This window comes from Phoca vitulina, unplaced genomic scaffold (genome assembly GCF_004348235.1).
Source record: "Phoca vitulina isolate PV1807 unplaced genomic scaffold, GSC_HSeal_1.0 scaffold13, whole genome shotgun sequence".
Classification (NCBI taxonomy): Eukaryota; Metazoa; Chordata; class Mammalia; order Carnivora; family Phocidae; genus Phoca; species Phoca vitulina.
The window spans coordinates 1,533,291-1,549,626 of NW_022589716.1; the positions used below are offsets into that span (position 1 = coordinate 1,533,291).

Consider the following 16,336-nt stretch of genomic DNA (forward strand, 5'->3'; position numbering starts at 1 on the left):
CGGGGCGCAGGGGGGGGGGGGGGGGGGGGGGGGGGGACGACAGAACCACACAGAGGTCAACAATGCCACCAGACAGATGTGGACTCAAGTCCCACCCCACCACCAGATATAACAACCAGATATATGCAACCCTGGGGAGGTGAGCAGCCGCTCTGTGTCTTATTTGGAAAATAAGGCTATGCATTCCCAGCACCAGAGACTGGCATGGAGTGAGCACTCCTCCAATGCCGATTGTTTATAGTCCCGTTCTCCTCCTCGTCCTCTCCTTCCACCGGCTCCCATGTGACATCGGCACCCATCTCTAGAAATGTCCCCCTAGGCCATTCCACTTCAGACTACTGACTTCCCACCTACTCTTCACAGAAAACTTCCTGAAAGAGTGGTCTGCCCTTGGGACTTATAAATTCATTCATTCACTCATTCAACAAACATCCATTAAGTCCGCACTATGAGGAAGAATCAAGGATACAAAAGGGTGTGAGACTGAGCTCTAGGGCTCAAGATGGGGAGACAGGCAGGCAAAGTGAGCGCATGACTACAGCACAAGGTGTCACGGGATGTGAGAGCTATGACAGCAGGAGGCACGGCCGAAGCCTCCAGAGCCTGAGCCAGGGGTCAGGGATGGGCAAGGTGGACTCCAGGGCAGAGGGGGCCGGCGGGGACTTTGGATCATTCAGCACGGTTTCAGCCAGCCAGGAAGGGTGGACACAGTGAGGTAAGAGGGTCTGTGCCCGCCCTGCTGAGAAGCCCGGAACGTGATCCCCGTGATGACCTGAGCAGACGTGCACAAGAGCCAGTGAACTGAATATGCACTTAGCTACGCGGAGTGGGTGACTGGGGGAGCAACGGGGCGGGGGGGGGGAGGGCAGCGGCGGGGAGGACTTCGATAGGCCTCCAGGGGGATGAGGCCAAGGAATGCAGCCACTCACTGTGCCTAAACACACACCTTTAAACATGTTTCTCTGGGATGTCCCTATGGGACATGGAAGTGGAAATCTCATTCCCAGTCAAGCAGTTTCTACAGAGTGTCTCGGAGGTCCTAGTCTGGAGGAGAATGTCATCACACATGACAATGCACACGGAGGGCTGCCAAGTGCTGGGACGAACAGAGAGGGGTGGCGGGGGCACTCAGCAGCCCAGACACGCACCTGTGAGGGCGGGGAGACTGCCACTGCCCCAGCTGAGCCTGCCCAAGGGGATACAAGACAACAAGCATGCCCAGGAGCACCTGCACTGAAGCCCTGGGGATACACAAGCCTGCAACATGGATGGAAAGCGGCACCACTGGTGGGGAAACACCAAGGGAGCAGGGTCCTGAAGGGAGCAGGGGATGAGCATGTAGGGAGGGGCATGGGGTTGAGTGCAGCCACACACAGGACAGGTGGATGGGACTGGAAAGAGTCAGACAATAAGGAGCTCCCGGGACCTTGCCCAGACAGCCTGGGTGGAGCAGGGAGCAGATCCTAGCCTGTTCTCCCAAAAATGCTGCTTAAGATCAAAAGCGGACCAGGCCTCCCCAGAGCCCTCCCTGGATATCGCTCTTCCCAGCCTCTCAGAGAACAGCCCCTGTCCATTCTGTCCTTCTTTCCTCTGCACAGTGGACCAGGCCCTGAACAGACTCACAGGGGTGACAGCTCAGCAGTAAGGGCCCCTCCACAGCAGGGCACCTACTGCCTTCCTTGAGAATGCCCACTTCCCACAGTGCTTCCAACTTTCCCGAAGTGTGCCCTGAATCTTCCCAAAATTCCTTTCCTAGATCAGCCACCCTGGGGTTCCAACGTCTCTGCCATGTGCTGAGCTCTGGCCCGATATTTTGCCATCCCATAAGCGGGCATACTGCCCAGGACTCAGGGATCCCTAGGAGGATCGGGTCGGCAGCTCTATGCCTCTCCCCTCCTCTCTGAGGGTGGCATCATCAGCCTCCCGGCACCCACTGCTCTTCTACAGAGCCTGGGTCCTCTAGGCGCCAGGTACCCAGTAGGCTCCCGGATTCCATGGTGAGCAAAAGACAGTCGCCACTACCAAGGAGGAGCGGAGCATCGTGGTCTGATCAGGGAACAAATACAGAAGAACAAACATGCTGGCAGGAGCAGGGAGAGGAATTCACGTGGTCACTCTACTGCTCGGAAAAGGCTCTGTGGCTGGTAAAGAGTATGAGGTTCCAACCCTTAGCCTAGCTCTCGAGGTGCCCCACAGCCATCCCCTGCCCCTGCTGGGCTAATTTCACTACTCCCCCCCCACTCCCCACCACACACGCATTCACCTGGACGTCCGCTCAGAGACACTCAGATTTGCACGCACAGCACTTAGACCCTGCTCTCCTTCCTGCTCTGGCAGATTCTCTACATACTGTGCACCGGACGCTCCCTGTCTGGGCACAAATTATTCCCTATGCCTGGGGTGGGGGGCTGTGCCTGCTCAAGGCCAATTACCTCCCAGCCCCACAACCGACCCCCTGCTTTAAAAACCTCCCCAAGTCCCCCCAACTGAAATGAGTCCCTCTCTCCTCCACATTTCCATAGCCCCAAACCTACAAATGGGACATTTCTTAATGTCCAGTTTTTGTCAAGGCTACTCTAATGACTGGGGCACCTCCTTCCTACATTTTCAATTCTGGGGGGGGTAGGGGGTGAGTTAGAAGTCTCACACTTATTCTACCTCTTGCAATGCTGGCTCTGTAAGCAGGCCTTCCGTAAACTTTTTTTTTTAAATAAACTTATTTATTTGTTTGTTTGTTTGTTTACAGAATGAGTAAGATTTTGATGGAGCCTCAGGAGGGAGTGGGTGCGATGGGTGCAGAGAGGTTGATGTTTGGGTAGACACAGCTCCACCACTCAGCAGCAGAGGGAAGACAAGCTACAAAGCCTCCCAGGGCCTCAGTTTCCCCAGCCATGGAATGAGAATAACACAGTGCCTGCCCTGAGGATTACTTTAAGTACCGGATGAGAATATGTAGGTAAAGCACACCCTACAACCCCCAAATGCTACTGTATCCATTACTGCCCTTCTTATTACTATCACTGAGACAGAGAAGCTGGCTTTATTATAAAGAATCGGGGGGGTGGGGGGGTGGGAAGGGAAGTCATGCAAGGCTACTAATCAGGGCGTGTTTGGCAAGCATCAAATCGCAGTCCTGACAGCACGCCACACCAAATGATCTTTGCCAAAAAATAATAAAATATTTCACCAAATGTTGGCTACGCTGCAGTACGTACTGTACTCATTTTCTCACTCAACTAGTTGGCTGAGTCGCTCCCAACAGCCTTTTACTAGTTCTTAGTCTTACTTATTATTTTAAAAACATGCAATTACACACACAGCAGGTTAAGTGCTTAGTAGCTGTGAGTTAAAGGATAATTCCGAGTGGCTAAAAGGCAACAAAAAATTAAACCAAGAGGCCGAATGCCAACAGGACCAGCTTGGTGTGAAAGAAAATGCCAATTCCCTGGTCTGGTGTGTGGGTGAGAGCACCGACTTGCTCGCACTCAGCAACTGCTGGCGTCTGCTCATCCCCTGTGGAATCCTTTTCTCGGTGGAGGAAGTGTCCACAAGGATACAGGGGTACAGCACCATGGGCCCAGAGACTGTTCTGGTCTTGATCAAAGAAAACTCCCAACAGGGAAATGTTCAGAGCACACACCTAGGTCTGCCGGGTCCTGGCACCTCCAGCCACAAACTGCCGTTTCTAGGGTGTGGGGGAATTTAGAGGGTTAATCCATGCCCCAAACTTTCCAGTCCTGGCTTAATAATCTCCCTGTGAGGACCTCACCCTCAACAGGCCTTTTCTTTTCTTTACTTTTTTTCCTGTTTAGTCTTTCCCCCTTTAAAAGCAGTCCGAAAGAAGATCATTTCCTTTTCCCACTGGATATGTAAAACTGAAAACATCCTTTGTGGATTAAGAAAAGCCAATTTTCTGTGGCTCGACAGGCATGCTTGTTCCTGTCATTAGTAAATCAGAGAACTCCCTTCCCGAACCCCCTCACAGCACAAGTGAAGAGACACAGGGAGCCCTGCGAAAGGGTGGGGGCCTGCCCGTCAGGCCTCCCTGACTCCCCTCACCAGCGCACCGGGTGCCTGCTTCTTCACACAGGAGACAGAACATTTCCACTAATCGACTACCGTCAGTTAGAGAAGACTGCTCCTGGCCGCTCTCTGGAGCGTGCAGCCACCCATCAACAGGCCGGTTATCACCTGCCTGCTGCAGGGGCTCAGGACACAGCAGGGACAGAGCTGCTCCTGCCCTCCCAGGAGCCCATGGTGTGCTGTCCACAGGAGAGAACACTGGCTTTGGAGCTACGGTCTGATCCAAGCACCCCAACTCCCTGGGAGGCCTGAAACCTGTCACTTTAGCTCTGTCCTGTTTCCTTGTTGAGAAACGAGCACAGGGACAGTGACAATGACACTTCCCTAATGGGGAGTCAATGGTGAATGGGCACAAAGTGGGTGTCCAATCCCCCTCCTTTCTTCTGTACAAGACCTGCACCCCAAATCTCTCCCCAATACCTGGGTTACCAGAGTCAAGGAACGGGGCTCTGATGGGGTGGGAGGGGGTGGGGGTTGGGGAGCAGCCAGTCTGAAAGGCTGCACCCTTCTGCTTCCTCCAGTTCTGCTGGAACAGAAGAGGGAAAAGAGGAAGGAAGACCCAGGCCCCCTCTTCCTGCTCTCCTTCTTTCCAAGCCAGTGAAGGCAATTCATCCCGCTTCTGCAGGCTGCCACCCGACCTCCACCAGGGTATCTCCCACAGGGGCTCCTACTTAGCTGTAGGCCTGGGAGTCCAGCTCCAGTTGAGCCATCTAAAGGGCGGGGGCTCAGTTTTATTCTTCTTGGTCCCAGACCAGCACGGGGTAGGTGCTCAGCAAATGGAACCCAATGGTGCCCCCAGGAGCTAGGCTGCTTCTCAACTGCACCTAAATGTGGGATCCCACCAGGCCTGGAGGGCCCACTGCAAGGTGATGGGTCTTGTCTCACCTGACCCAGCCACCCACCTGACACCACCCAGGAAGGCTGGTCTTGCCCTGCTGGCTGGACACCGCACCTGCCTCCTTCTCCTGCCTCCTCCCCACACTTAGAAGGCCCCAGTGCAAATAACCATCCCACACACTCCTTTGATCACCAACCCCTTTTACTCTTCTGGAAACAACCTCAGGCCAGGTTGCTCTTTATCACTTCATGCTCATTTCACAACAAACATCTCTGAGCTAGTCCCCAGCTCTGCCCATTCTCTATGCAAGTGGTCAGATCTGAACATGTCACTCCACTCCTCAAGAACCTACCATAGCTCCTCCCTGCCTCACATACTGTGGGCCTGCTCTACCATTCTGCCATTCGTTCAACAGATGATTACTGAGCACCTGGGGAAAAAGGACAAATTAAAACAGTCCTTTGTGGACCTAGTCTACGCGGTGGGGGAGACTAACCATCAATCTAATAATGCCACCAACAGAAAATTACAGACTGGCATGTGGAAAAAGTACAGACTATCCCCACAGGCATCAACAGAGAAGCTGGGCCAACCTGTCAGGGAAGGCTTTACCTTAGGAAGTGATGTGCCAGGTGAGATACGAAGAGGAGTAGAGGTTAACCCAGAAATAAAGTGGGGGGAAGAACATCCCAGAAAGGGAGCAATAAAAAGCATGTGCAAAGGCCCTGAGGCAAGAGGTAATGTCGCCTGAGCAAGCAACTAAAAGAAAGGCCCAGGGTTGGGGCTCCTGGGTGGCTTAGTCAGTTAAGCGTCTGCCTTCAGCTCAGGTCATGATCCTAGGGTCCTGGGACCAAGCCCCACATCAGGCTCCCTGCTCAGCAGGGAGTTTGCTTCTCCCTCTGCCCCTCCCCTCTGCTCATGCACGTGCTCGCTCTCTCAAATAAAAATCTTTAAAAACAAACAAACAAACAAAAAGGCCCAGGGGCCACAGGGCAAAGCAAACAGGGAGGGTAGAACTGGGAAGCCTGAGATGCAGGTGAGCAATGTGCTGGATGGGGCAGAAGCCCGATTCCAGTCTGCAGACGGTGAGGGCCAGCCTTCCTGGCACCACCCTTCCCAGCTTTCAACTGGTGTATACAAAAGGAGGACTGACTTTGTATCAGCTGGTCTGAAACATGATTGGTAAATCGGTTCTGCCATCAAGAGTACAGCAATCCCACCCAGTAGGCAGGGCCAGACGGAAGTCTAAGGACATGGCTGTTTGTGGTCATCTGCAACCTCTACTTCCCTCCAGCAGCTTGTGACACTGAGGGCTGGGCCTACTATGGCGAACCTAGCATTCTAAGCAGGAGCAGCCCTCTGGGCCACCCGGCAGGTCTCCTTCCCTCTACCCATCCCCCCACCCCCAACCACCACCATCAGCCACTCTCTAGGCAAGCAGACACCCTGTCAGTCCCTTTTGTCTCAGGCCAATCTGTAGGCCAGGCACAAACTGTGTCCCATTTACCAACCACCTTCTTCCTTTAATCCCTAAGTCACCCTAGTTAAAAGAGGGCTATGGACCCCAGAGTCCTCAGCCCTGGCCTCTATTTAGGCCCTCTGAGCTGGAATTCCAGTGTCTTGGCTTCTGTTTATTCTACTTTCCCTCTGTCTGAAAAAGCATTCCTCTCTTCCCAGCGTCCCCACAGCCCAGCCCAAATGCCCCTTCTCCATGCAGCCCTCTCCTAAGTGGAAGCAAGTTATCCACCGCTCATCCAGCTCAGACCACCCACGGCCTGGGCCTCCACTGTGGCCTGGACCAAGCCGACCCTCCTCGTGGGCCAGGCATGGCTCATTCATTTCTGCATCAGCCATGGAGCAGCAAACACCCACCCGTGCAGGGGAACCTGTAAAGACGATAAGGCAGCTTCTGTTTCTCCCATGACTCCAGTGACATGAGATTAAAACAATAAAATAAGAATTCAAACAAGTGATCTCCTCTCCATCAGACTCCACAGTATCTAGAGGTTAGGTGGCATGACCACCGTTTAAAACCAAATGAGATCTCACATTGTTGAATGCTTGGCAGTTAAAAAACAAACAAACAAAAAGGGGCGCCTGGGTGGCTCAGTCGGCTAAGCAACCGACTCTTGATTTCAGCTGCGGTCTTGATCTCAGGGTAGTGAGTTCAAGCCCCGCATTGGGTTCCATGCTGGGCATGGAGCCTACTTAAGAAATAAACAAACAAACAAACAGAACCTACAATGCAACACAGAGCCCCAGGCCTGCATTAGATGAGCTGTGTCAGCTCGAGGTTGCTGGGTGTGACCTTTCACAAGTGACATATGCCTCTGGGCCTCAGTTTACACCCTTATAAAGTGAGGAGAAGACTGACCAGTATGACTCGGGAGGATACAGTGAGCAACACAAAATGCCTTTCCTGCTCAGTCCGGGGCTCCTGAGGCCTCCCGAGGCCTCTCCGACTTCACATGTGGGACCATAAACTCTGCTTCAGTTCTCACCTCGAAGATCACTTTGCCCTGGGACACACTACGTATCTGCTCATTTCCTTCCGTCTGTGCCCCGCTCCTGAGAACTTCGGCTGCATGGGACAGGGCTGTCTTCAGGTTCCCTGCTGCATCCCACTGCCCACGAGGTGCCCAGCAGAGAGAAAATGCCTAATACACATCTACTGAATGAACAGCGTGCGCGGGGTGCTGACATTCCACTGTCAGGAGGCAAATACATACCTAATATAGCGTTACTCCCAATTTGCACATGGAGAAACTGAGATACAGAAAATACTGCACAACTGAGGGTACTGAAAGGACATCTGGGGACCTGAACACTGAAAAACACACCCTGAGGGACCTCAAATGAAAATGAGGTGGGAGAGTCGTCTTTGAGGAAGAATGTGGAGTAGTCTTCCGAGTGGACGCTGGCTGCTCAGGTGAGGTCTGAGTGGGGAGCTCCTGAAAGCACCCCCAGCGTGGCTGTCGAGATGCCTCTCATGGGGGTGGTGGCGGCTGCGTCCGTCCCACAGCATAATAATGTGAAGTGGCCTGAGGCATCAGAGAGTAGACACTCAGCTCTCGGGTACCATCTGATCAAAGACAGTCCACTTCCCAGAGCAGCTGATCGGGTGAAGAACCAAGCATGGGAAAGTTGCTTTAAAGTTCAAAATTGGGGCGCCTGTGTGGCTCAGTTGGTTAAGCGTCTGCCTTCGGCTCAGGTCATGATCTCAGGGTCCTGGGATCAGGGCCCTGTGTCAAGCTCCCTGCTCAGTGGGGAGCCTGCTTCTTCCTCTCCCTAAAATAAAATCTTTAAAAAAATTAAATAAAGTTCAAAATTGGGGCAAAGGGATCAAAATTTACATGTTCTTGCTTAACTGGTAGCTACTTGGTCCACAAACAGGCCAATGCAGGTCAATAAGATAAAGAGCCAAGAAATTCTGGATCTTACAGGGTAGGGCCAATCTTTACTCTAAAACCTGACTCTCTACTCACCAATTTATACCACATCACCATTAGCATTCTAGTAAGACAGAGAGAGTAGCAATTATTTTAGAGAAAAAAAACAAGAGACGAAAGGACAAACAAGTGCCCCAAGCACTTGGCATTCACTGCAGACACATTCACCGGGTGTTGCTCTGGGCGAGGTGCCCAGCAGGCTGCCTGGAAGAGGAGAAAGAGCAGGGCTCTGCAGGCAGACAGATGTGGGGTCGACCCACCAACTATGGGACTTCGGCAAGTGACTTAAATCTCTGTGGGTCTCAGTCTCCCATTTGCAAAATGGGAATAAAAATTTAGAACCGGGCACCCATTAAAAAGATGATGTATCTCAAGTGCCTGGGCATAGGAAGCACATGACAAAGGAGGAGGACCCCAGTGGCATAGGGGAGGGGGTGGAACTCCTTGGGCACAGGGCACTCTCTTCATTAATGAGCCCAATACTTTCCATGTGCTTCCTGGGTCAAGGGCCACGCGAGGGACCCACAGAAGGTACAGGAGGGAGAACTGTCATTGAGGTGGGACTGAGGGAAGACACCACCAAGGAGGCCTCCAAGAGTGGCCTCCAATGGGTGGGAGGTAGGCTAGGTTGCAGCAGGAGATCACGGCATGAGGTGGGGGGATGTGGGAGAGCACTGGGAAGAGCCAGGGCTTACATGGAAATGGTGCGGCAAGCTCAGGTGGAGCAGGCCCAGGGGGCGTGGGAATGCTGAACCAGGAGCAATCAAGCTGGACATACTGAGGGGAGTGAAATGGGAGCAGCTGGAGGTTTCTGGAGCAGAGGGGTGGTTGTGCGGAATGAACTATGAGGGAGAGGCTAAGCAGGAAGGGGGACAGGCCCAGCCCTGTGAACTTGTGGATGTGGTAAGGAGGTGGCCAATTCCAGTGGGCAGCCGGTGGGGGGTGGGATGAGGGGTTGGCAAGGGGGAAACAGGAGGCTGGACTCTTGGTGGGGGAAGGGCATGCTCTGTGGGGAGACCCTAAGATGGGAGCAGACAGAGAGAAAGAATGCAGAAGACAGAGTGAAGGCCAACTGGTGGGTTACAGTGACCAGTGTTGTGGGGTTCAAGGACGACCAACGACAGGCCACTGAGGTTAAGGATGGCATGGTGACCAGGAGCTTATGAGACCACATGGTACAAAAGGGGTGAGGAACACAGATGCATTTCCGGGGTAGGAGAGGCAAAGGGGAGCTATGCTTGGGAAAAATCAACCCTAGACTCCTGACTCTTCAAATGGGCAAGATTTGTATTCAGGGTCAGAAGAAACTGTATTGGGAAGAGGTGCCATAGATATTGGGGAGTATGGAGCAGACCAGGAAAGATGTTGATGGGAAAAGTGCTGGGGACAGAGGGGAAACACACTGCCCCCCTCCTCTCTGCAAACCTGCTGGCAACCACTTTATTCACCTTCAACAGGCCATCCACGTTCCAAGTGCGCCCTACACCTCAGTCCAACCAGAGCACAGCCTCATGCTCCAGGGGGCTCCCTGACTGCCCCCAACCAGAAATTATCCTGGAATCATATCCATGCATCCCCAGTAATTATCTGTGAATCCATGTGATCTCAGCTGTGCTTTATTGAGTGCTTTAGAGTTTAAGTGCTTTCTAACACATTATATCTCCCACCTAGCTTGACGGGAACACCTGGTGCAGAACTTCACTAAGAACAGCCATAGAGAAATGCTGACATAACTACCTGAAGGAAGAAAACCTACTTGTGCCTTCGTTCAACAAACATATAAAGGAACAGGAAAAAACACTGAAGTCAGCGACCTAAAGTTGTCATAGGCTCCTGGCTGTCAGTCTCTTGCAACTCCTCCTTCAATTTTGCTCCCAGCCCTAGCCCCATCCCACACGTAGAGAAGAGCCACCTGTAAATGGCGCTGGTCGGTCGAACTCTCTGGTTCCTGCTTCATGCGTTTACCTGACACCTCCTGGGTGCTGGTCACAGGAGCAAGAGTCTGCACCTGCTCTGACTGGGTGCCTGGTGTCATGGGGAAAGAGACATCTGTAGACCCTGAATGGTGCTGAGCGGTATGTGGAGGAAACACACTGCTGGTGGGATGGAAGAGGGGGCCCTATTTATTAAAAGTGGTCAGCAAAGGCGTCTGGGAAGAACGACATCTGAGCTACCACCTGGACAAGGGAAAAGAGCCAGGCACTGGCTCCAAGAGAAGCGACCAAGAGAAGAAACAAGGAAGAGAACTTCAGGAAGAAGGAACAGCCAGTGGGGACACCCTGAGAACAGAGAAAGCCTGGACTGTGGGAAGAGCAGAAAAGCAGCAAGTGTGGCTGCAGTGTGGGTACCGGGGAAAGCACGAGGCGGGAGAGGGCAGGCAGGCACCAGACCGGCAAGGCATCCTGAGAAGGAACTGGGATCTTATTCCAAAAGGTGCTAAGCAGATGAATCACATGACCTGATTCATGTTTTCATACCTTAACTCACAGTGGCAAACCACTGCGTTCCTCCAAAGCTAATCCTTCATCAGTAAAATAAGAATTCCCCTCTCCATGTTGTGTGGATAAGCACCAACGTGTTAGAAAGCACTTAAACTCTAAAGCACTCAATAAACATTAGCCACTGTCATCATCAAAGTGCAAATTAGGGCTACTGTCAAAATTTGATAGAAGTTTTAAAAAGATTCCCCCCCAAACTGGAAGCACTTTCTTTTTTTTTTTTTTTTTTTAAAGATTTTATTTATTTATTTGATAGAGACACAGCGAGAGAGGGAACACAATCAGGGGGAGTGGGAGAGAGAGAAGCAGGCTTCCCGCTGAGCAGGGAGCCCGATGCGGGGCTCGATCCCACGACCCTGGGATCATGTCCCGAGCCCAAGGCAGTCGCTTAACCAACTGAGCCACCCAGGCGCCCCCAAAACAGGTATTTTTTTTTTTTAATATTTTATTTATTTATTTGACAGAGAGAGACACAGCAAGAGAGGGAACACAAGCAGGGGGAGTGGGAGAGGGAGAAGCAGACCTCCCGCAGAGCGGGGAGCCTGATGCGGGGCTGGATCCCAGGACCCTGGGACCATGACCTGAGCCGAAGGCAGACGCTTAACGACTGAGCCACCCAGGCGCCCCCAAACTGGAAGCACTTTCTCATTAAGTGAGCCTAAGTGAGTTTCGACCCCTACACACACAAACACACCCTAAACTGTGGCAACTGGCTATTAGCAACAATACCCCACATATGTATGGCATCTAGTTTACATAGCACTCTCCCATCTGTTATAAGAACATGTTAATTAATAACCACTGGTCTTTAATACTTTTAATTTAGTGACAGTGTTACAAATTGGCTAGCTCTTGCAAGATTTAGCAGGTATGCATGTCTCTCTCCTTGGAACAGCTGGTCAGTCGTGCCAACCTGCCTATCAGCTCTCTTAAGGTTTAGCATTGTTACTGCTGTGGTCTACATTCCCATATGTCCCAATCTGCCAGAGAATTAAATGATAATAATTACAGTATCTCTAAGCACTTTACACACTTAATCTTCACATTACCCCAATTTTTTTTTATATTTCAATTTTCCAAATGAGTTCTAAGAGCTTCACCCAAGGACACTCAGAAGAATAAGTGATAGAGCCAAGAACTAAACACAAGATGATATGACCCTGTGTCCTCACTCTTAATCCCAACTCTGTGCTAGATAATTCAGACAAAATGCTTATAATATTGTGCTTGGTACAACACAGGTATTCAGTCAATAAAGGCAGCTGTTATTAGCAGGGCACAGGTAGTTTCTAGTTCCCTTGAGAGTGTCACCTCCGGGAGAGCAGCGACCTTGTCTGTCTGGGCGACTGCTGCGCTCCCAGCACCTGGACTAACGCACATTTGACGGATAAATGAATGAACGTCCCTCCCAGAAAGCAGGGCTGCCTGCGCAAGGCTCTTTTTTGCACGTATGTGTCGCTCCACTGTTACTGCCCCTTAGTAAGACCACCAGGCGTGTTTGAGGGCACAGAGAGGGGCCCGGAGACGTGCGATCCCCCCTTTCTCAATTCAAGGGTGGCGGAAACAGCTCCCAAGAAATTGAGGGATGAGTCCAGGATCGCACTGCCGGAGGGTCCTGACTCTGGCAGGGCTCTGCCCTCCACCTCGGCGGGGACACTGTCTGCCCCGGCGCTGGGACCTGTCAGGAAACAAAGACTCGCGGGGCCGAAGCACCGGCAGAAAAGCTCACTCCCCTCGCGCACCTCCCCGAATGAGAGCCCAGTGCCACCATGCATCGCCCGGCCAGGGAACGGCGGCGAAGGCCGGGCGTGCAGCCGGGCCCGGGCCCCAGACTGTGCAGACACAGGCAGCGACCCCGCCTGTACGCCGCCCGCAGAGGGTCGCCAGGGCGCGGGAGGCCGCGGGCTGGGCCGGCCTGTCACCTTCAGGACCGCCCGCCCACTCGCCCGCCCTCCGCGGGGGCCCCTCAGCGCGAGCCGCCGCCGCCCGGCTGGACCTCCCTGCACATCGGCCTCACCGCGATGCCCGCCTCGCGCCCCGCGCCCCGGCGCTGCGCCCCCACCCGCCGGTCCGTACCTGCTGGGAGAGCGGGATGAGCGGGGCCGCCATCTTCCCGCGGACTCGGGCTCCGAGCGCCGGGGAGACGGGGGCGGAGCCGCGCGTGCGCACGGGTGCGAGGGGCGGTGCGCGCGCAACTGAGTCGGGAGAGGGCGGGACCGAGGCAGGGCTACGCACGCGCGACAAAACCTAAAGGGGCGGGGTCGAGGGCGGGGCCGTGCACACCTAGCCCGGGCCGAGAGGGGGCGGGGCCGGGGAGGAGCGCAGGCCCCCGAGTGGGCGCCAAGCTTTTCTGCCCCCTTACCCCCGGCCCGCCCCCCGGCCCGGCACCCGGAGAATGACGTGCTAGGTGCCGTCCCCTTCCCCGTGCGCCTGGCAAACACCTTGTGGGGAGGTTTTGCCCACCCCGCAGAGGGTCAGGAACCTCGCCGTGCCCAACAACGCTCCCTGTTTCTAGGATAGGGTGCATGTGTGTGGGGGTGGCTGGCGGGGGGGGGGGGGGGGTGTGCGTGTGTGTGTGTGTGTGTGTGAGATATAATTTCCCAACTCTCACTTTCTAGCAGGGTGACCTTGGCAAGTCACTTAAGTACTTTCTCTGAGCCCCCAATCCCCTTCTGAGAAGAGGGGATGGTAATATGTGTTTGCTGTACTTCTACCTCCAAGAGCAGGCCCCTGAGGTTTGCTGGAGAACTGGTACCAGAGGGGGCATTTATTTCTTTAGACGTTTTGTCTTCCATTGGCTAGGGACACATCCTCATCTGTGGCCAGTTTCCACTAACAGGGCGAGGAAGAAAGGTCCAGCGAGGCAGCTGACCACAGCGGCACAAGGTTTCCTCAGGGCAGGGGGACCTCCCCTACCTGGCCTCCTGTGATGGCCACAAAGTGAGTCCAGCCAGGCACTGCTTCCCAGGCAGGCAAGCTAGAAGGCATGTGATCTCAGGGGTGGGACACAGCCTCCTGTCCACCTCTTCCATCTTGGAGTCAAGTTGCTGCTGGTCTCATGAGACTCCCCTGAGCGAAGAGCAATGAGATAAGACCATGGTCATCGGGTCTTGTCTTGAGACTCTTTTGCTGTCTGAGCTCCAAGTTTTCAGTCTCATCATGCTCCTTCACTCCTCGGTTCCCTATATAAAAAGCAAGGGGAAGCCACCAGAGGATTTTGAAGATCAGATTTGTGTTCTAGAATGTCGACTCTCGATGCAGCAGGCAAAGTAGCCTGAGCACCGATGGATGGACAGGAGTGGGCCAGCTGGAAAGCTGGAGCGATGGTCCAGGTGCAGAAATGGAGGCTTTTAGCTGTCTTGAGTGCTTTATCCATCCGTGTTCCATAAGGAAAAGTCAAGTCATTCTTAGACATTTCCAACAGAGGACAGTTGATATAGGAGAATGAGTATATGGCAAAAACAGAACAGGAATATAAGGTTACCTAAAGATTAGTAACTATAGGAAGCTGCTAGCCATTCTAGGGCTAAAGGCCAAAAGGGGAAAAGGTGTTACCCAAAACCCATCATCGCTAGGCCCTGAGCAGGAACCCAGATGCCTGCTCTCATCAGCCACTGCTGTTTTGCCATCGCTCAAGTCACTGCTGTTTTTCTCACCACTGACTAAGGTGCCAGCAGAAGCCTGAAAAAATGGCTTCTCCTCTCTGCCTGCCTTCCCACTTCTTTCTGACAGAACATGACAGGAAACCAGTGGGTAAGGGTATCTGTGAAATGTCATATTCAGGCTTCCAACCTTAGTGTCAGAGCCTACAGAGGCAATGACCACGGAGACTCTCCTGTATCCTCTTGACTGGAAACAGAGGTTTGGTGCTGAGTGCCACCCAGCTAGCAGCCTGGGATTCCCTCTTACTTCTGTAGCCACCACACTGGGCAGTGAGCCACCATCCTGCGACCTTTCTTGCCGGAGTCCAGAGCTGCACTGTCCAACATGGTGGCCACATGTCACGTGTGGCCAAGTAAGTTTCAATCTGAATTACAATTAAATAAGGTTAAAAATCCATTCCTCCATAGAATGTACAACACCAAGATTGAATCCTAATGTACACTATGGACTCTGGGAGATAATGATGTGTCAGGTTCATCAATTGTGACAAATGTACCACTATGTTGTGGGATACTGATAGTGGGGGAGGATGTGTGGGTATAGGTATAGGAGTGGGGGTATATGGGAACTCTGTGCTTTCTGCACAGCTTCACAGTGAACCTAAAACAACTCTAAAACAATGATTATTAATTAAAAAAAAAAATCATTCCTCGGTCCCACCAGCCATATTTCAAGGGATCACGTGTGGCCAATGGTCACTGTATTGACCACTGCAAATGGGGAACATCTCCATCTTTTTTTTTATTTTTTTTTTAAAGATTTTATTTATTTGACAGAGCACAAGCAGAGGGAGAGAGAGGGAGAAGCAGGCTCCCTGCTGAGCAAGGAGCCTGATGTGGGACTCGATCCCAGGACCCTGGCATCATGACCTGGGCCGAAGGCAGCCGCTTAACCGACTGAGCCACCCAGGCGTCCCTAAGAATTCTTTCTTTTTTTTTTTTTTTTTTTTTTAATAGACTCCACACCCAGCTTGGAGCTCCATGTGGGGCTTGAACTCACAACTCTGAGATCAACACCTGAGCTGAGATCAAGAGTTGGACACTTTACTGAGTGAGCCACCCAGGGGCCCGGGGAACATCTCCATCTTCACAGAAAGTTCTCCAGGATGGGACTGCCCCGAAGATGAGCTCTGCAGGATCTGAGCTGGTCTGACCCATCTTCATACAATTGTTTCCAGCATTTTCTAAGCCTGGCCCTGCTTCTTTCCTCAGTAACTTCTTACACCATTCAGAGATTAAAGGGGTAGACTGTTGAATCCCATCCCTGCACTACATGGAAGTGAGTCTTTCATTTCTGAGAGTGATAACCAACCCCCAATAAACCGTCAGCCATCAGTCCAAAGTCCACATTTAAGGGCGTCTGGATGGCTCAGTCAGTTGGGCATCTCACTCTTGATTTGGGCTCAGGTCCTGATCTCAGGGTCATGAGATCAGCCCCTCATCAGGCTCTGCACTGGGCAGGGGGCCTGCTTGAGACTCTCTCCTTCTTCATCTCCCCCTCTCCACTCACGTGTGTGTCTCTCTAAAAATAAATACATAAAGTATTTTTTTTTTAAAAGTCCACATTTGGAAGTCTGCCAACTTCAGCCGAAGTGAGAACAAAACTTGCCAGTATTTCACTTCATGGGCAGACTTTTCACATGGATCACCTAGCAATGTGTCATATATAATTTCCAATGTATCAGCTTATTTGTAATATCACTGGGTTCCAGATTCCTGGTGTCCTAAATTTTATTACTTCCAACACAAATTTCTGTGTGGAAAAAGGCATCTTCAAATCAGAAGACTCTTAAGTATGACTTTTAA

At 52.5% G+C, this 16,336-nt stretch overlaps 1 protein-coding gene across 5 annotated transcripts in view; it reads right to left on the minus strand.

Moving 5' to 3' along the window:
* The window catches only part of EPS15L1 (epidermal growth factor receptor pathway substrate 15 like 1), a 97,133-nt gene extending 84,121 nt beyond the window's left edge, over positions 1 to 13,012 (minus strand). For 4 of the 5 annotated variants that reach the window (XM_032412312.1, XM_032412314.1, XM_032412316.1 and 1 more), the window contains exon 1: positions 12,945 to 13,012. In XM_032412312.1, the coding sequence (XP_032268203.1) occupies positions 12,945 to 12,977 (33 nt within the window). In that variant the 5' untranslated portion in view covers positions 12,978 to 13,012. The remainder of the gene's footprint in view (positions 1 to 12,944) is intronic. The other variant, XM_032412313.1, reaches the window with a different exon arrangement.
* Positions 13,013 to 16,336: the final 3,324 nt, after the last annotated feature.